This window comes from Coregonus lavaretus, assembly GCF_964263955.1.
Source record: "Coregonus lavaretus genome assembly, chromosome: 10".
NCBI lineage: Eukaryota > Metazoa > Chordata > Actinopteri > Salmoniformes > Salmonidae > Coregonus > Coregonus lavaretus.
In genome coordinates this window covers 9409699-9430570 of record NC_139997.1, presented here as the reverse complement: position 1 = coordinate 9430570, position 20872 = coordinate 9409699, and the positions used below count along the sequence as shown (strand labels likewise).

The 20872-nt window shown below is 44.8% G+C and overlaps 1 protein-coding gene across 1 annotated transcript; it reads left to right on the top strand.

Moving 5' to 3' along the window:
* Window positions 1–2046: 2046 nt before the first annotated feature.
* On the top strand, window positions 2047–15763 carry LOC311136097 (keratin, type I cytoskeletal 18-like; the record flags this gene model as incomplete). The annotated part of the gene is made up of 10 exons (XM_084170180.1): window positions 2047–2310; window positions 2693–2818; window positions 3071–3153; window positions 3518–3674; window positions 5241–5408; window positions 12030–12155; window positions 12698–12820; window positions 13363–13457; window positions 13990–14015; window positions 15642–15763. 10 exons carry the CDS (start codon window positions 2047–2049, stop codon window positions 15761–15763), a joined length of 1290 nt encoding a protein of 429 aa, XP_084026306.1.
* Between the last annotated feature and the right edge of the window lie 5109 nt (window positions 15764–20872).

Here is a 20872-nt window from a genome sequence, read left to right as displayed (position 1 = left end):
CAAAGACAGTCTAGTAGTAACAAAGACAGTCTAGTAGTAACAAAGACAGTCTAGTAGTCATAAAGACAGTCTAGTAGTAACAAAGACAGTCTAGTAGTCATAAAGACAGTCTAGTAGTAACAAAGACAGTCTAGTAGTCACAAAGACAGTCTAGTAGTAACAAAGACGGCAGGTAGCTTAGTGGTTAAGAGCGTTGTGCCAGTAACCGAAAGGTCGCTGGTTCTAATCCCCGAGCCGACTAGGTGAAAAATCTGCCGATGTGCCCTTAAGCAAGGCACTTAACCCTAATTGCTCCTGTAAGTCGCTCTGGATAAGAGCGTCTGCTAAATGACTAACATGTAGAACATGAACATGTAAAGACAGTCTAGTAGTAACAAAGACAGTCTAGTAGTAACAAAGACAGTCTAGTAGTCATAAAGACAGTCTAGTAGTCATAAAGACAGTCTAGTAGTCACAAAAACAGTCTAGTAGTCGCAAAGACAGTCTAGTAGTCATAAAGACAGTCTAGTAGTCATAAAGACAGTCTAGTAGTCACAAAAACAGTCTAGTAGTAACAAAGACAGTCTAGTAGTCACAAAGACAGTCTAGTAGTAACAAAGACAGTCTAGTAGTCATAAAGACAGTCTAGTAGTAACAAAGACAGTCTAGTAGTAACAAAGACAGTCTAGTAGTCATAAAGACAGTCTAGTAGTCATAAAGACAGTCTAGTAGTCACAAAAACAGTCTAGTAGTAACAAAGACAGTCTAGTAGTCACAAAGACAGTCTAGTAGTAACAAAGACAGTCTAGTAGTAACAAAGACAGTCTAGTAGTCATAAAGACAGTCTAGTAGTAACAAAGACAGTCTAGTAGTAACAAAGACAGTCTAGTAGTCATAAAGACAGTCTAGTAGTCACAAAGACAGTCTAGTAGTAACAAAGACAGTCTAGTAGTAACAAAGACAGTCTAGTAGTCATAAAGGCAGTCTAGTAGTCATAAAGACAGTCTAGTAGTCATAAAGACAGTTTAGTAGTAATAAAGACAGTCTAGTAGTCATAAAGACAGTCTAGTAGTCATAAAGACAGTCTAGTAGTCACAAAGACAGTCTAGTAGTAACAAAGACAGTCTAGTAGTAACAAAGACAGTCTAGTAGTCATAAAGGCAGTCTAGTAGTCATAAAGACAGTCTAGTAGTCATAAAGACAGTTTAGTAGTAATAAAGACAGTCTAGTAGTCATAAAGACAGTCTAGTAGTCATAAAGACAGTCTAGTAGTCACAAAAACAGTCTAGTAGTCACAAAGACAGTCTAGTAGTCATAAAGACAGTCTAGTAGTCACAAAACAGTCTAGTAGTCTCAAAGACAGTCTAGTAGTCATAAAGACAGTCTAGTAGTCACAAAGACAATCTAGTAGTAACAAAGACAGTCTAGTAGTAACAAAGACAGTCTAGTAGTCACAAAGACAGTCTAGTAGTAACAAAGACAGTCTAGTAGTAACAAAGACAGTCTAGTAGTCATAAAGACAGTCTAGTAGTCACAAAGACAGTCTAGTAGTAACAAAGACAGTCTAGTAGTAACAAAGACAGTCTAGTAGTCATAAAGACAGTCTAGTAGTCATAAAGACAGTCTAGTAGTCATAAAGACAGTCTAGTAGATATAAAAATAGTACTCCATTGACGTTTATCACTCTGTGGCTGATTATTTGTTTAAATAGACAGCAGTGGTGTACCCGTTCCTTTTAGCCCATGAATGTATTGTTTCAGTTGGATTAAAATCATTAGGTATGTTGACAGACCTGCTATACTCAGCTAGGTCCTAACCTAAGGTTTATATGCCATAAATAATTATTTGCATACTGTAACAATCAATGGTGTAGTGACCTTGATCAATTTAGTCCTCTAATAATGAGGATTTCCATATTAAACTGAGCTGAAGCACCACTAGACTAGAGCCATATTCCTTGAGGCCACAATAGTCATGTGTAGTGGACACAAGTGTGTTTATTACAACAATGTTCCGACCCTCAAGTCAGGTCTTCTTCCTCTTTGTCATCTCCCACACAGAGCCGTCATGTCGTCCAGTTTCTCAGTGCGGAGCTTCTCTGTGGGCCGTCAGCCCTCTTTCTCCAGCCTGTCTCTGAGAGACAGCAGCCGTGCCCGCTCCAGAGCTGCTGTGCCTTTTGCCGCCAGACCCCTGTCCCGCTCCGCCTCCGTCAGCCATGACCTGAACGGAGTTCCAGTCACCCTGAACCTCAATGGGCAGCTGGGCAACCACGCCAACGAGAAGGAGGCCCTGCAGGGCCTCAACAACCGTCTGGCCACCTACCTGGACAAGGTGAGCGGAAGGTAGCCTAGAGGGTAGAGGTTAGAGAAGTGGTTCAGCAACCGGAGGGTCGCTGGTTCGAATCCTAGATCTGACAGGAAATCTAGTGGGGAGTGAGCTAGCAACCGGACGGTTGCTGGTGTCTCTATCCTGAACAGAGGAGGCTGGTGGGATGAGCTTAGGCGGAAGAGCTCATTGTAATAGCTGTAATGAAGTAAATGGAATGTAGTCAAACACATCAAACATATGGAAACAACGTTTGACTTCATTCCATTGATTCCATTCCAGCCATTACAATGAGCCCGTCCTCTTCTGATCCTGAATGCCATCCTGTCGTTGTACCCTTGAGCAAGCACTTTGCAAGATAATGGATAATAAGTCTGCTTCTCCTTAGGTGCGCTCCCTGGAGACATCCAATGCAGACCTGGAGCTGAGGATCAAGAAAATAATGATTGAACGCATCCCTAAAGGTCACGACTTCCAAACCATGATGACCCGGGCCCACCAGGTGGAAGAGGAGGTGGGTTCCCAATATCCCTACGTTCCCAAGATCCCTCTCTCTCACCCCATGTAACTTCCCATGCCCTTTTCTCACTGTACAATGACACTGTGTCACACTCAGTACACACATGTGGCCATACACGCGTACATGTTTACCGTGCAGGTGTAAACACACTGACTCTCTTTAATAGGAATTTAACATTAGCAGAAATAGACCCTTGTGGTTGATATGTGAAAGGTAATGCTTACCCTGATCCCTGTCTTTTCTCAGGTGAGGAAGAAGACACTGGAGAACGCTCGCCTCATGCTGGAGATTGACAATGCTAAACTGGCAGCTGACGACTTCAGGATCAAGTGAGCGTGTTTCTCTGTGTTTGCTACTGAACATCAGTTCAGTTTGAAGTGAAAGCGCTTCAAGCGTGGTTTGCAGATGTATGTTTAGGCTCCACACGAACGCTGCACTTAGTAGACACATATTTGAATGCATAGCGGGACTGTGTGCTTGTGTGTGTGTTTTAGTCTGTGTTTGTGCATATGTGTATGCAAGTGTCAGTTAGTCCTTCCCCTCCTCCCTCACCCCACCCCTTCTTTCAAGTTTCAAGTTTGTATACTATCTGTATGGAATACTTTAGAAATATTAGTCACCAAAGCTCTCACAATCTCTCACTTCAGAATCTCTCACTTCTCAATCTATCTCAATCTCTTCCTCCTCCTCCAGGTGGGAGACCGAGCTGTGCATGTCCCAGTCTGTGGAGAGGGACTGTTTGGCCCTGAAGAAGGCCAAGGTGGACCATGCGCAGATCATTGTTTCCCTGAAAGGAGACCTGGACAGCCTGAAGGAAGAACTCTACTTCCTCAAGAAGAACCATGAGGAGGTGAGAGGAGGTAGCTCTGTAGATCAGGGCTTTATTCATCCTAAAGCATACAAGTCAAAAACTAGAGAGAGGTCAACTCTCCTTATTAAGGATGATGGTATCCTGGAAGACAAAACTAGTTGGAATGATGTCATCAAGATGTCATTTTAACCAGTTTTGACCTCTGGGATGGAGGGGCCAGGAGTTTTTCCTCACTTCATTACGAAGCCAGGAAAAACTATGGGTCCCTAGTTATAGCCAGGTCATAACCAGACTCCAGATTTTTCCCTGGTCTCCTAGTATGGAGAGATATCTCTGACTAGAGTGAGGCAAGGATGTCTTCTGTCCCCTTTCCTCTTCTTACTGGCCATTGACCGAATGGCCTGAACTGAATGAAAGACCACTGAATCAAGTAAGTGGTCTGAGCGGGGAAGCTATAAAGGAGGGGAAGAGAGTGGTCCTCTGTTAATTTCTGCCCCAGTGGTGGTATCACTCTACATCCCCTAGGAAGCTTGGAGTAGGAACCAGCTCGGACTCTGAAACCCAACGCCGGAGGTCCCTTTGTCTTAAGTAACTGAAAGCCTGAAAGTAGCTCAGGTCTTAGATTTTTTACACAAGTCCACAGAGACCCCTCTCAGAACAGCATTGGTTCACTGGTTGCTCTGCTCTGAATAGGCACACTACAGGCCTGTGTGAAGGGATAAGTCACCTTGTCCTACTTGTATGTGGCAAGGGGCAGAATGATGTGATTGTACGCTTCTGCAGGTGTGTGTGTCTGTGTGTGTGTGACTGTGTGCCTGCGTGCGTGTGCGTGCCTGCCTCTGTGTGTGTGGGTGCTTGGCTCATCCCTTCCTGTTTTCCTAGTGTGTGTGTTTGTGTGTTTGTGTGTGTGTGTTGTCGATGACTGGCCCTAGAAGTGCTCGGTGTGTCTATAAAGCTGGGTGTGGTGCCAATGCAGTGGTGCCATATATTGAGTCTATTAAGTTGTGTATGAGAGAGAGAGAGAGAGAGAGAGAGAGAGAGAGAGAGAGAGAGAGAGAGAGAGAGAGAGAGAGAGAGAGAGAGAGAGAGAGAGAGAGAGAGAGAGAGAGAGAGAGAGAGAGAGAGAGAGAGAGAGAACAGTGACATGAGCTCACCTCCATCAAGTATGCATGGAGATGATGTTAATAATGAAGAGGGTATCACCTTCTCTCGGTTACTGTGGGGTGTAGAATTCACTGACCTTCTCTCTGTCACAGTAGTGTGTAGAATTCACTGAATTTCTCTCTGTCACAGAGTGGTGTAGAATTCACTGACCTTCTCGCTGTCACAGTGGGGTGTAGAATGTCTGATATACCACGGCTTTAAGCCAATCAGCAATTCTAGTGCTGCTCTGCACACACACGCTTGTTAGCTAGCTAACATTAGCTTAGTCCAACGTTAAGCCAACTCTCGGAAGTTCAAAGACATTCAGAGTTCTTCCATAGAAGCTGCTCCTCCGTAGGTAGGACAAATGCCCAGAGCAAAATTATGGTTCTGTTCAGAACGACACGATTGGAAAAAAGTTCCAAACCCTGATTGATTGATTTATTAATTGTCTCTCTGCAGGAGGTGGAGTCTATGAAGGGCTATATTGCTGCTCAGACTGTGAACGTGGAGGTGGACGCAGGCCGTGGTGGACCTGAACTGGGCACAGTAATGTCAGAGCTCAGAACTCAGTACGAGGGCATCATCAAGAAGAACAAGGACCAGGCTGAGCAGTGGTACCTCAAGAAGGTCAGTGGGGGACTGGCTGGCTGGGGACCTCAGGAAGGTCAGTGGGGTACTGGCTGGTTGGGGACCTCAAGAAGATCAGTGGGGGACTGGCTGGTTGGGGACCTCAAGAAGGTCAGTGGGGTACTGGCTGGTTTTGGACCTCAAGAAGGTCAGTGGGGTACTGGCTGGTTGGGGACCTCAAGAAGGTCAGTGGGGGACTGGCTGGCTGGGGACCTCAATAAGTTCAGTGGGGGACTGGCTGGCTGGGTGCATCACCATGCCAGAAACTAGACACTAGAGTTTAGTCTCTCAGGGCTGATTTGTATCATGAGATGAGTGCGTGTGACTCAAATGTTCATGCAAATCTCCCATTGCGTATCTCAAGTTACGATTCAGGCGTATCATAGTTATCATATCCAGGTGAACCCAGGTCTGGTATCTAGTAACATAGTGTTCTCAGTAACCTGGGGGTGCAGTGTGTTCAGGAACGTGTGTGGTGTGTTACTGTTTGGGGCGGCAGGTAGCTTAGTGGGTAAGAGTGTTGTGCCAGTAACCGAAAGGTTGCTGGTTCTAATCCCCGAGCCGACTAGGTGAAAAATCTGTCGATGTGCCCTTTCGCTCTGGATAAGAGCGTCTGCTAAAATGTTACTGTTTTCAGTAACCTGGGCGTGCGGTGCGTTCAGGAACGTGTGTGGTGTGTTACTGTTTTCAGTAACCTGGGGGTGCGGTGTGTTCAGGAACGTGTGTGGTGTGTTACTGTTTTCAGTAACCTGGGGGTGCGGTGCGTCCCTGTGTGGTGTGTTACTGTTTTCAGTAACCTGGGGGTGCGGTGCGTTCAGGAACATGTGTGTGGTGTGTTACTGTTTTCAGTAACATGGGGGTGCGGTGTGTTCAGGAACGTGTGTGTGGTGTGTTACTGTTTTCAGTAACCTGGGGGTGCGGTGCGTTCAGGAACGTGTGTGTGGTGTGTTAATGTTTTCAGTAACCTGGGGGTGCGGTGCGTTCAGGATCGTGTGTGTGGTGTGTTACTGGTTTCATTAACCTGCGGGTGCGGTGCGTTCAGGAACGTGTGTGTGGTGTGTTACTGTTTTCAGTAACCTGGGGGTGCGGTGCATTCAGGAACGTGTGTGGTGTGTTACTGTTTTCAGTAACCTGGGGGTGCGGTGCGTTCAGGAAGGTGTGTGTGGTGTGTTACTGTTTTCAGTAACCCGGGGGTGCGGTGCGTTCAGGAAGGTGTGTGGTGTGTTACTGTTTGGGGCGGCAGGTAGCTTAGTGGGTAAGAGCGTTGTGCCAGTAACCAAAAGCTCGCTGGTTCTAATCCCCGAGCCGACTAGATGAAAAATCTGTCGATGTGCCCTTTCGCTCTGGATAAGAGCGTCTGCTAGAATGTTAAAATGTTACTGTTTTCAGTAACCTGGGGGTGCGGTGCGTTCAGGAATGTCTGTGGTGTGTTACTGTTTTCAGTAACCTGGGGGTGCGGTGTGTTCAGGAACGTGTGTGGTGTTTTACTGTTTTCAGTAACCTGGGGGTGCGGTGCGTCCCTGTGTGGTGTGTTACTGTTTTCAGTAACCTGGGGGTGCGGTGCGTTCAGGAACGTGTGTGTGGTGTGTTACTGTTTTCAGTAACATGGGGGTGCGGTGCGTTCAGGAACGTGTGTGTGGTGTGTTACTGTTTTCAGTAACCTGGGGGTGCGGTGCATTCAGGAACGTGTGTGTGGTGTGTTAATGTTTTCAGTAACCTGGGGGTGCGGTACGTTCAGGATCGTGTGTGTGGTGTGTTACTGGTTTCAGTAACCTGGGGGTGCGGTGCGTCCCTGTGTGGTGTGTTACTGTTTTCAGTAACCTGGGGGTGTGGTGCGTTCAGGAACGTGTGTGTGGTGTGTTACTGTTTTCAGTAACATGGGGGTGCGGTGCGTTCAGGAACGTGTGTGTGGTGTGTTACTGTTTTCAGTAACCTGGGGGTGCGGTGCATTCAGGAACGTGTGTGTGGTGTGTTAATGTTTTCAGTAACCTGGGGGTGCGGTGCGTTCAGGATTGTGTGTGTGGTGTGTTACTGGTTTCAGTAACCTGCGGGTGCGGTGCGTTCAGGAACGTGTGTGTGGTGTGTTACTGTTTTCAGTAACCTGGGGGTGCGGTGCATTCAGGAACGTGTGTGGTGTGCAGAGGTGTAGTCCAGGGTATACGCTGGTATACGGCGTATACCTACTTATTTTTCAGTCAGCATTGCGTATACCCACTTCTAAATCCCCCCTGATGCGCATCATTCAGTAATATCTGTGAGTCAGATTGCCTATTTTCTTCCTCGGGGATAGTGAAGCCATGACCCACCCTCCTCTGCCTCTAATTGGCTGGTACTCGCTGCTTTCACTGATTAGATTGGTTAACTTTAGGCATGAGGACTGATGAGCCAATCAGAGGCAGAGTAGGGCGGGTCATGCCGAGGAAAATATCGCTAATACCTCAGGTGCCAGTGAAAAAAAAAAAAAAAAAAACTCAGGTGCCGGTGCCACTTGACTACGATAACGGCAGCAGACCAAACAACGGATGAAGAAAGGACACAAGCGGCGGTGTGCCACCCCAGTTGATGGAAGACATCATTCTGAGGTAAGTTTTAAGGTGGTTTCCAAATGAATCATTATTTTAAACTACTGGCAAATTGCCAGTGACTGCACATTTAGAGGAGAAGAGATGTTGCCGCCAATAGTTAGTGCGAGTCGGCTAACGTTATGAAGCTAGCTACGTAGATTGGGATAATGTGGGGAAACCGGGGCATTGTTGGTTTTCAGTAAGTGTTTAATCAACCCAGTTCATAAGAATTTCATACCAGACTGATGAAACTGATTATCTCAATGTTTATGAAGCTTGTTTATTATTGTAAAGGTCTAAATTATAACGTTAGCCAAGTTACTAAGCCCTAAATTATAACATTAGCCAAGTTACTTAGCCCTAACTAACCTATATGATCTAGTTTAATTGCATAGTAGCTAAGCTGGTAGTTGATTTTTAAGTAAGTTAAAACACAAGAATGGGGACAAATAGTTTAAGATTCAGCCTAAAACAATATTGAGGTCTAATCAGGCTGTCTTATTTTGTATAGGGACAGGTAACCATGAAAAGGAAGGGAGATATTGCAGACTTTTTTGTAAAGAGGCACAAATCAGGCCCAGATCAGGCCCAGGCAGACCCCACCCCTAAAACCAGCAGCCCTGGCAGCTCTCAACCGGGAGCTAGCCAGGCAAGTCAGTGTGAGCATAGAGAAGGATCCAGTCTACCACCACCAGGTCAGAACACACAGGCAGTAAATTGCATCTCCAGTTTATTGAAAAGTGAAGCCTCACACTGTAACAAAAGGTGATTTTGACAGATTAAGCCTCATTTTGAATTTCTGTGTGATGTTATTTATTTTATTGCCCTTCTATTTATTTTGTCTGTATCCATGTTTGTTTTTTACAATGCTACTGTTATATAACATTTTGTACATTTTGTGTTAAATTTGTTGTTTTTTTGTTAAATAAACTCTCCCAAGTATTTCACTCACTAATCTCCTGTATGCTTCAGCTTCACTTGCTGAAAATATTTCCACTTGGTTATGCAGATTGTTAATGTAAAGAGGGGGACCCATGTCTTGCTGATGACTATTGTGATCACAGTAGTGTGTGTGTGTGTGTGTGTGTGTGTGTGTGTGTAAGTGTGTGAGAGAGAGAGAGACAGGGAGATGCATAATTAGTTTTGTTGTTGTCTGTAGACATCAATAATGACTGGCCAGACCTGTGGAGTGCTAAACAAACAGAAGACTTCAAATCCAAGAACCCCTGGTTGGGATCCAAAAACAAAAAATTGGGTAAGTTTAGGTAGATTGCTAGTTTGGGTAACTTCTGAAACAGTGGGCACAGATAACTTTGTGTGTGTGTGTGTGTGTGTGTGTGTGTGTGTGTGTGTGTGTAAAGGACCATGCACACGTACAGCTGTGGATACAGGAGTAGTTACATTGTTTGTTTATGCTTCGCAGGATGTCTGGTCTGTAGCAGTGTGAACTCCATTGGGATCGACAAGGAGCAAGGTGTATCGCTCTCAAGAGAATGGATGAACTTTGAAATTCAAGTGTCTGGCCAGGGATGTAGAACAACAAGTTTGTCAATCTTGAGAAATAAGGTGAGGAAACATGCGTTGTCCAAGGCCCACACTCAGGCTGTGAAGGTGGCAGAGCAACAGAAAGAAGCTGCCATTGAGAATGCAGTGGAGACTATGACTGAGTCCTACATGAAGGAAACTGAAGCTGTGTTTCGAACAGCCTACCATCTGGCCAAAAAGAACCGACCCTTTTCTGACCATGAGAGCCTCATTGAGCTGCAGGAACTGAATGGTGTAAAAATGGGCTCAATACTTCATTCACGTTACAGTGCAACACAAATAATACAACATGTTGCTAGTGAGATGCAGAGCAAAATCATCAGTAGCATTATAGCATCATCCAGTAAGTTAGCTGTCCTAATTGACGAGGCATCTTCTTTAAGTCACAAAGCTGTCATGACAGTTTCTATTAAAGCATCAATTCAAGAAGAAAGCCCTGAGTTCATATTCCTGGAACTTGTTGAACTGGAAAATCAGAGAGCAGATGGCATATTACAGGCGTTACTCACCTGTTTAACTAATGCTGGCTTTACAGAAGAGTGGCTTCATGAAAACTGGGTAACATTTGTATCTGATGGAGCCAGTGTCATGCTAGGAAAGAAGTCAGGAGTAGCAACCAGACTGACTTTGAGATTCCCAAAGCTTTTTGTATGGCACTGCATGAACCATAGACTTGAACTTGCTGTGTCAGATGCAGTTGATGAGGTAAACTCTGTCAATCACTTTAAAACTTTTATCCAGAAGCTATACTCTCTGTATAGTGTGTCAAACAAAAATGAACGTGAACTTGTTAATGCAGCAGCTGAAGTAGGCTCACAACTTCTTCGCATTGGCAGAATCTTGGATGTACGCTGGGTGGCCAGTAGCTTTCGGACTGTTCGTGCTGTTTGGACATCCCTGGGAGCTCTTGTGCAGCACTTTAAAAATGCTTGCAGTGATGAGATGAGGTCCACCAAAGAGAGGCAGATGTACAGAGGTTTGTTAGACCGTGTTCAAAGTCCAGAATTCATTTGTGACCTTGGCCTCATGTACGACACTCTCCATGAACTAAGTCTCCTGTCACAGGAGCTTCAGTCTCGTTCTATAACGCTCCTCAGAGCAGAGCATCTGCTGAAACGCTCAATCAGAGTGATCCAGTCATTCAAAGAGAGTCCATGTGAGAAATATAGTGAGGCTTTAGAAGCAAAACAGACTGGGGAGTATCGGTCTATAGCCCTGAAAACAAATGCAAAGCTGAAGTCTATCAATCCAGGCCAGTTCTTACAAAGCCTTGTGAACAATCTGGAGAAACGCTTGTCTTTTGAAGATGAGACCATCATGGACCTCAGCATCCTTGATCAGAGTAAGTGGCCATCAAAGCCCAGCATCCGCCATGGTGAAGAACAAGTTAAGCGACTGTGCAAGCGATTTAACTTGTGCACAGACCAAGCACTGAATGGGATGCGGGACCTACTGGAAGAGCCCAGTAGTGAGCCCAAGGACCTAAAACCACTTATGAACTGTATGAAAACATTCCCTGTCGGTACAGCAGAGTGTGAGAGGAATTTTAGCCTTATGAACAATATAAGCTCAGACAAGAGGGCTGTCCTTCTGATCTCAAACATATCAAACTTGATGATGATTAATATCAACGGCCCACCAACTTCCAAGTTTGATCCTAGAAAATATACAAGGACCTGGTTGAAGAGCCATCGTGCTGCCTCTTCGGTGCGTTCTAGACAGTGCAGTGTGAAAGCTCCTGCAGAAAGCAAATTTGTCTGGAATATACTGTAGTATGAGCAAAGGTCAGAAACCCAGTGCTGGGTTGAGAGAGTATATCACTGTTGATGTGTTGTTAATGCATATATTTTTGTTAATTGTTAACTAAATATTGTTGTAACATATTTTGTTGAATGATTTACCGGTAAATGAACATGTTCAAAACAAAGCATATAGCAATATGAACAAGGATGCATTGTCACCTTCAGATTTGAAGTATTTTATTTAAATAAATGTGCAAAAAATAATCGAAACACCATTTCCTGTTTGCCTCATGATAAATACATTTTACATTCATCCAGGCTGCTCTTGTGACCAGTAGTAACTACAAACTGCTCCTAATCAAGTCATGATCATTTTATAATAGTGTGCAAGTAGAAATTACATATTTTTGGGTAAACTAAATCATAGTCTTACATGTCACTGTTTCTAAAACAGGGCTTTTTTCTGGACTACTTAAAAAAAAAAAGGTGAATACTGAGAGTATACCCACTTCTCCAGGGACCACTACACCACTGGTGGTGTGTTACTGTTTTCAGTAACCTGGGGGTGCGATGCGTTCAGGAACGTGTGTGGTGTGTTACTGTTTTCAGTAACCTGGGGGTGAGGTGCGTTCAGGAAGGTGTGTGTGGTGTGTTACTGTTTTCAGTAACCTGGGGGTGCGGTGCGTTCAGGAAGGTGTGTGTGGTGTGTTACTGTTTTCAGTAACCTGGGGGTGCGGTGCGTTCAGGAAGGTGTGTGTGGTGTGTTACAGCTGGAGACGGTGCAGAGCGAGGTGAAGGAGTCTAACGAGGCTCTGAGGGGGGCTCAGAGTGAGCTGGTGGAGAGACAACGATTCCTACAGAACCTGGAGGTGGAGCTGGAGAGTCTGCACAAACAGGTAGGAACTAGGAACCTGTCAACTGGGGGTTGTGTTGTACTGGGGACCTTAGAATATTGTCACTCAGATCTACAGCTGGACAACCTGCACAACTACAGTATCGCTGAGATCCTTGCTCCTTTCCCCATCCATGTTATCCTTGTTGACTGTAAATATCTCTCACCTTCCTTGATGTTGGGTCAGATACACTCAGAAAAAAGGGTTCCAAAAGGGTTCTTTGGTTGTCCTTATAAGAGAATGCTTTTCGGTTCCAGGTAAAATAGGGTTCTTCAAAGGGTTCTCCTATGGGGAGCCAAAAAACCCAATCAAGGATCTAGATAGCACCTTGTTTTTCAAAGAGTGTAGGGATCAGTGTTATAACAACAACAACCATCCCCTGACTTGTACACACAGATTCTCTTATTTCCCTTTCTGTAATCACACACTGTATATTTGATGAGAATGTGTATCGGGTGTACATTTAATCTGCGTGTGTACATGTCTGCATGCATGTTTGTCTCGTCCACAGTTTTCTTTATCTGACTCACCCTCTCCCCCCTCAGGTGTCAGCTCTGAAGGGTAACCTGGGGGAGACAGGGCAGAAGTACAGCCTGGAGATGGAGCGTCTGCAGGCCACACTGTCCCAGCTTGAGGAGAACCTGTCTCAGCTGCGTCTGGACATGCAGGTACTTACTGGGGCTAAGGAGGTGGAGCTGTATATATATTTCCGTTTATTGTTTGTTGGTATTTCACCCCCTTTTTCTCCCCAATTTCATGGTATCCAATTGCTAGTTACAATCTTGTCCCATTGCTGCAACTCCCGTACGAACACGGGAGAGGCGAAGGTCGAGAGTCATGCGTCCTCCGAAACACAACCCAACCGAGCCGCACTGCTTCTTGACACAGTGCCCGCTTAACCCGGAAGCCAGCCGTACACCTGGCGACCGAGTCAGCGTGCACTGTGCCCGGCCCGCCACAGGAGTTGCTAGTGCACGATGGGACAAGAACATCCCTGCCGGCCAAACCCTCCCCTACCCTGGACGGCGCTGGGCCAATTGTGCGCCACCCCATGGGTCTCCCAGTCGCGGCCGGCTGCGAAAGAGCCTGGACTCTAACCAGGATCTCTAGTGGCACAGCTGGCACTGCGCCACTCAGGAGGCCCCATGTTTCTGTTGTTTTTTGTAACAAATGGACTAATAAAGTTGTATTGTATTGTATTGTATTGCAGCGCAACAAGATGGACTATGAACAGCTGCTCCGCATCAAGCAGAACCTGGAGATAGAGATCGCCACCTACAGGAGACTGCTGGAGGGAGAGGAGACGTGAGTAACCATGATGCTAATCTTTATGTGAACATTTAAAGGGACATTTCAAAAATGTTCAACTTCATATTCATCATCTCCAGCACCACCACAACATCAACATATGTGAAAATGGCGCGTTTCTATGTTTTGTAGAGAAAAAGATAGAGGAAGATAAGTGTTTCCAATGACATCATCAGTGTGCATCGTGTGATTTTAACCAATTATGAGTAGGCATTGCCCACTAATTGCCTACTAATTGTCTACTAATTGGTTGATGATGTCATTGGAAACGCTTATCTTCCTCTGTCTTTGTTGGATATAATGCTATGGTCAGATGTAAATAAGGGGTGCTTAGGACTGTACAGTATATCCAGGATAGGACTACATTGTGTTTTGTTAAAATGATTCAAACAGATAATTGTTCTTCCTGGGAATCAGCCAATTGATGACCATACATGGTAACATCTTCTGACAGTGACAATTTCCATGTATCAGTTGAAGTCATTGGGCACATTTTAACTCGCACATTCCTTTTCCGTTATTCATACAGGATTAATGAAGTCCCATCACCAAAAAGTGAGTATCAGTACATTAACTTCACTTCACTCTCACTTCCTCATTGACACAGGCTAACCTAAGCGAACATCAACACTTACTTACTCAGCAACACATTGATTGGTTGATTGTGGATGTGACCGTTCACCTGGATGGAGAAAGCTCCTTTGTCAGTGTGACATCAGGTAATTCCATCCATGGCGTGTGATAAGAGTCCCCATTCATTCATGAATAGGTTATTTGCATTCTCACACAGAGAGACCTCAATTCACCTCAGCCTCTCAAATGGACTGCATGGACCCATCCTGGTCACCCATGCATCTTTCGTTTTTCTTTCTTTCTTTCTTTCTTTCTTTCTTTCTTTCTTTCTTTCTTTCTTTCTTTCTTTCTTTCTTTCTTTCTTTCTTTCTTTCTTTCTTTCTTTCTTTCTTTCTTTCTTTCTTTCTTTCTTTCTTTCTTTCTTTCTTTCCTCCCTTCTCTCTTCCCTCTGACCTTCTCCCACTCTCTATCCCTTTCTCTTGCTGTATGACTTTACTCTTCACCCACCTTCACCCGTAACTTCACCCCCATCTTCACCCTCATCCTCATTTTCACCCTCAACTTCATCTTCACCCTCACCTTCACCCTCACCCTCACTTTCACCCCCACCCTCACCTTCACCCTCACCTTTACCCTCACCTTCACCCTCACCCACCCCTTCACCTCCACCCTCACCCTCACCTTCACCCTCAACTTCACCCTCATCCTCACCCTCATCTTTACCCTCACCTTCATTCTCATCCCCACCCTAACCTTCACCCTCATTTTCACAGAGCCTTTCATTGGTCTGAATGTTCACCAGGCTCAAGGCTTTGTTGTGTCGTAACACAATGATGATGTGATTATAGTGTTGGTTTAAACACAAGTCCAGGTGGCTTACGCTCCAAGGTGAAGTTTCCCCTGGGTTCAGATTTAGTATCCACTTCCCCTCCCCCAATCCTAGTCGGGAAACTACAAAACTGACCCAAGATCAACATCTAGGGGCAACTTTACCCTACACCAAGAGGTTACACTAGGAAACGTCCCTAGGCTAGCATGTGTAGGTACTGTAGGTGACTTATAGAGTAAAGTTGAAGTACTCCGGGCCATTGGCTCGCTGAGAAAGCCAACTGCCCAACAGCTATTTACACTACAGGTTTAAAATAGGGTCAGCGGCATTGCCTTATGTCAGTATCAAATGTACAACTTTGATTCTGTGCTACTTCCAACGCCCTGGCATCAAATCAAAGGGGGCGTGGCCACAGACTAATGGCAGTTTCATAAACCTGCAAACAAAAGCGCTGTCCCTAGAAACTGCAGTAGGTGAAAATAATCCCACAAGTCTCAATGTTGTAACGGAGTGTTACTGTAGGCTTGTGACTGCTCACTGAATCAATTTGGTAGCACTTTATTTGGGGTGTACGTACAAAAGGAATTCTTAGCACATTTATAAGCTATTCTTTGCTCATTCATAAGCAGTAGATATATCAGCAACAAGTTAGCAGGTTCATAGGCCGTGTTACAAACCAGAGCCTGTTGGGTTGCAGTAATAGTGTGACCCTGTGACATTCGGTAGCCCATCCTCTTCCTCTTCATCATCCTCTTCATCATCCTCTCGTTTCCCTGCAGAGGAGCCAGAGGTGCGGACCAGGAAGATAGTGAAGGTGGTGACTCAGACCATGATCAACGGCAAGGTGGTGGTTGAGTCCAGCGAGGTGGAGCAGATAGAGCAGGAGGTGAAGAAGAAGTGAGAGGGGCCTCATCATCATCATCATCATCATCATCATCCTCTTCTTCATATAGCCTCGTTATTGTTATTTTATTGTGTTATTTTTTAAATTTATTTTTTACTTTATTTAGTAAATGTTTTCTTAACTACACCTGTTGTATTCGGCGATTGTGACAAATAAAATTTGATTTGATTTGAATTGATAATTTCTCCTCACACATCGGGGTCAAGGGCCAGCTGACCCACTGACCCTCAGGGGCCTCCACTAACATGGATGTTTGTTTCATTCCCATCAGAGTGTTAGTCTTCCCTGTTCCTTTCATAGCCTCATGCATATGTCTGGATATACTATGAGCTATATAGTATATAGTATACATACAATAATATAATAATACAATAAAATGAGATATACTGGAAGTGAATGAGATGTCCTGTATGGCATCCGTTTTAGGGAGTCCCTCAGTTGTCAGATGAAACTCCCTCAGTTGTGTCCCCTCCTCTAACATGGCTGTTGTTTAATACAAGGTTTTGCTTTGTGTATTAAACGATTTATTTCTAGATTTAGGTAACAAGCAATAGACACAGTAAATATCTTTCACCTGAATTGCATTTTTTGGGGGGGTTTTCAACATGCGTTTGTGTCTGTATCTATAAACTTCTGTAAGGTCTGAAATAAAAGTTAATCTTTTAGTCAAAGCTGGTATTATTTTCTATTTTATTTTGATTTATCATCATGAAGTATCCAAAATACTGCTTACATGTACAAAAACGATCAACCACACTCTACAATGCAAGACTTATTACATCCAACACATTCCACATACACTCAAAACATACTCAAAACACATTCTATGTATTCTACACATACTCTAAATATTATATGTAAAACCACGAAACGACCCTGTCTACTACGTAGCATGATGAGCACAATAACACGTCAGTGGAGATAATTGATGATTAATAATAATAACAGATAATTGTGCCTGTTCATGTGCGTGTGTGATGACTGCTATGTGCAGTAGGTAGGCATGCATACAACCCTGCAAAGTTACCTTCATGTTGAGCCTAAACGTCTGTCTGACAGCTCTGATAAATGCTCCAGTCCTATTCATCCATCATAGCAGTTAGCTAATCACACATTGTAACGATGAAAGGTTAGTAATACAATTTGATTAGATTTGATGTGCTTATTGTACTTATGGTCTTTAATCAACTTTAACGTTGAAGTCAAATAGTGACCTCCTGGATATCTTTCACCAGAATACTTTACCTTGTAGTCAGAGACATTTAGTAACTGCTGTTTGGACTTAGAGGTGCCTGCACAGCAATTAGTGTACACAGATGTTTAAAGGCAGACTGCCATGCAATCTCTGAACAACGAAGTCATCGATTTGATGTCTCTGTTAATCTTTGCGTTGGAAAAAACATTAGGTGTTCATCAAGTATAGAGGGTGTTATTTCTGGTTTTGGGTTGTGTCTCTTTCACAAATGTGAGGTATGAGACTCAGGTGCCATCTAAATTATATGTTTTACTAAATTACTGACTGACTGACTGGCAGACAGCTTTTACTATGACTAGTTCACGACCTCCATCAACTGCAAGTCAACTGAGTCAAAAAACTGTGTTGCTGAAATACATTGTAGTGAATGTAAAGTAATGTGTTGCTGTAGCTACACAGATGTAATTACATAATCATTACCTGCAAAAACCATTATGCTGTCACCTTGGCATCAGTTATTTATGTGAAGATAATCTGTGAAAAGCCGAAAATGTGTGTAAATATGTGGTGGGAGAGGGCAATTGTATTTAAGTATGTGCTATGTAAGTATGTGTATTTGTAGAAGCGTATGCATTTTGTTGTTGTTTCTGTCCGGGTCTGTGTGGGTCTGTGTGGGTCTGTGTGGGTCTGTGTGGGTCTGTGTGGGTCTGTGTGGGTATGGGTATGTGGGGTGGGTCTGTGTGGGTCTGTGTGGGTCTGTGTGGGTCTGTGTGGGTCTGTGTGGGTCTGGGTATGTGGGGTGGGTCTGTGTGGGTATGGGTATGTGGGGTGGGTCTGTGTGGGTCTGTGTGGGTATGGGTATGTGGGGTGGGTCTGTGTGGGTCTGTGTGGGTCTGTGTGGGTCTGTGTGGGTCTGTGTGGGTATGGGTATGTGGGGTGGGTCTGTGTGGGTATGGGTATGTGGGGTGGGTCTGTGTGGGTATGGGTATGTGGGGTGGGTCTGTGTGGGTCTGTGTGGGTCTGTGTGGGTCTGTGTGGGTCTGTGTGGGTCTGGGTATGTGGGGTGGGTCTGTGTGGGTATGTGGGGTGGGTCTGTGTGTCCCTGCCTGCCTGTGTCTGTACAGTCTGCTTGTATGATCATGTATAGTCATGTATGGTCATTTATGTGTGCTTTGCTTCAAAAGCTCTCCATCAACACAGGGGAGTGGTCCCAGTCAGACATTGATGGGAGTGGTCCCAGTCAGACATTGATGGGAGTGGTCCCAGTCAGACATTGATGGGAGTGGTCCCAGTCAGACATTGAGGGGATTGGTCCCAGTCTTCTTGGGAGGTGATTGTCTCTCTGGTTACTAATCACTGTCACATTAACAATTATTGGAAATATGAGTGTCTGCTGGTCTTTCCCTCTACTGTACCATCCTCAACCTGCCTAGCCACACGGGCTGAGGAGACCAGGGTGTTTTCCCTCTACTGTACCATCCTCAACCTGCCTAGCCACACGGGCTGAGGAGACCAGGGTGTTTTCCCTCTACTGTACCATCCTCAACCTGCCTAGCCACACGGGCTGAGGAGACCAGGGTGTTTTCCCTCTACTGTACCATCCTCAACCTGCCTAGCCACACGGGCTGAGGAGACCAGGGTGTTTTCCCTCTACTGTACCATCCTCAACCTGCCTAGCCACACGGGCTGAGGAGACCAGGGTGTTTTCCCTCTACTGTACCATCCTCAACCTGCCTAGCCACACGGGCTGAGGAGACCAGGGTGTGTGTGGGACTTTCCCAGCGACAAACCCTCTAAGCTCCCTGAAACACATCAGAACAGGGGACTGACTGATGAGGGTGTTTCTCCTTCCTTCCGTCCTTAATAACGGACACTTTCAGAGATCTGTTAAACCCTACTATTGGCATGGCGTGAGCTGAGGCAGACTGATAGGCAGAGGCCTGTGTGGCAGCCAGACGTAGTACAGGAGAGATTCCGTCCCACTCTCATTCACAAGTTTATGATAGACAGACTTCTATGACAGATGTCTATGACAGACGTCTATGACAGATGTCTATGACAGACGTCTATGATAGACCTCTATGACAGACGTCTGTGACAGTCTATCATGAACTTATGGATGAGAGACAGACAGACAGACAGACAGGTGTGTTCCAGGAGACGTTATAAACATGTACACGCCACCTGTGTGTGCAGTCGTGTGTGACACACCTGTCCTAAGGAGATGTGTGTGTCTGGCTGATGCACCACGACATGAGCCTCTGGAAGCCTTATTGACGAGCCAGATTAAGGCCTGTATAATGACTGTGTAGTAATGTTTGGCAATGACTGTTATCACTATTATAGTGGTGATGAACAACACCTTCAATTGTCTCTCTGTCTGGATTCTGCCTACAATGGAGTTTCTCCATAGGTCAGATAAGGTCTTGGAGGTCTGAGGCTATCGTTGTTTCTTAAGAGGTTCCAGTCAACAAATGAGACTATAGTTAATACAATATATCATTAATCTTCAATCCCTAGTCCCTATATGAAAGGAATTAATTACTATAGCTTGACCCAGCTTGTCAAAGCTGTAATGCTGACCAGACATTTCTGTTATACAACTCAACAGTTGCAGTACAACAGACATAGAGAAACAGGTCTCTGCATGCTTTCTCCACAAGCATTATAGTCTGGGTTCTTTTAATCTACTGGACCGCTAACGATGGGGAAAATACCTAAAGTGTGACCTCAAACACAATACCTTATTATCTTGGTGAGTAATGTCATTTTTGTCGACATAGCAAACCTAACGATCTGTGTTTGATCTGGATGAGAGTTTGAGTCATACGCTTTTGCTTGTCTGTCTGTCTGTCTGTCTGTCTGTCTGTCTGTCTGTCTGTCTGTCTGTCTGTCTGTCTGTCTGTCTGTCTGTCTGTCTGTCTGTCTGTCTGTCTGTCTGTCTGTCTGTCTGTCTGTCTGTCTGCCTGCCTGCCTGCCTGCCTGCCTGCCTGTCTGTCTGTCTGTCTGTCTGTCTGTCTATCTGTCTGCCTGTCTATCTATCTGTCTGCCTGTCTGCCCGCCTGTCTGTCTGTCTGTCTGTCTGTCTGTCTGTCTGTCTGTCTGTCTGTCTGTCTGCCTGTCTGTCTGTCCGAATAGGGAGTTCCGATGATTAGGAACCTATTACTTAGGATTAGCTATGCCAAAGCAAACACCTAGCTTTTGTAATAGGTAATTACCATGTAATAAGGATATGTGAAAACATCCCCAAAGTATTAGAAAACAAAAACAAACCATAGAACGGTCTTGTAATTCACTCGTGCTTGGCAATACTGTACCAGAGAATGTTTTTATCTGGAAATACATCGAGACCCATTAAGAAGGCGTCATCATCATCACAACTTTGGGAAAGACCATGGTCACAACAAAAGGATCAACATGAACTTTAAACTTAACAGTGACCTAACCTTGTTGAATGAGACAGAGGAGAATCATAAGATCCCACACAAGGATTTACCTGAAGGGGTGGCTGGACACAATGTCTCATACAGTTGAGTATTTTAGTATTTTATTAGGATCCCTATTAGCGGCTGCGTTATTACTCTTCCTGGGGTCCACAAACATACATTAAGTACCAGACATAGCCAGAAAAAAACTCTAATGCCAGACATAGGGCCTCTACACTACTTTAACGGCACAAACTAGATCCAGGGGAGGTACACTTGTGTAGTGTAAATAGTTGGATCTAGATTCAAATCTGTCTTTAAGAGATGTCTCCCACACTACCTCCAGAGGTCTACACCACATACCCCCCTCTGAGTGGTACAGTGTAAAGATAACGGCTCTCCCACAACACGTTACCTTAACACTAGCACATTAGAGGCTGCTGCCTATATACATAGATTAGAAATCACTGGCCACTTTAATAAATG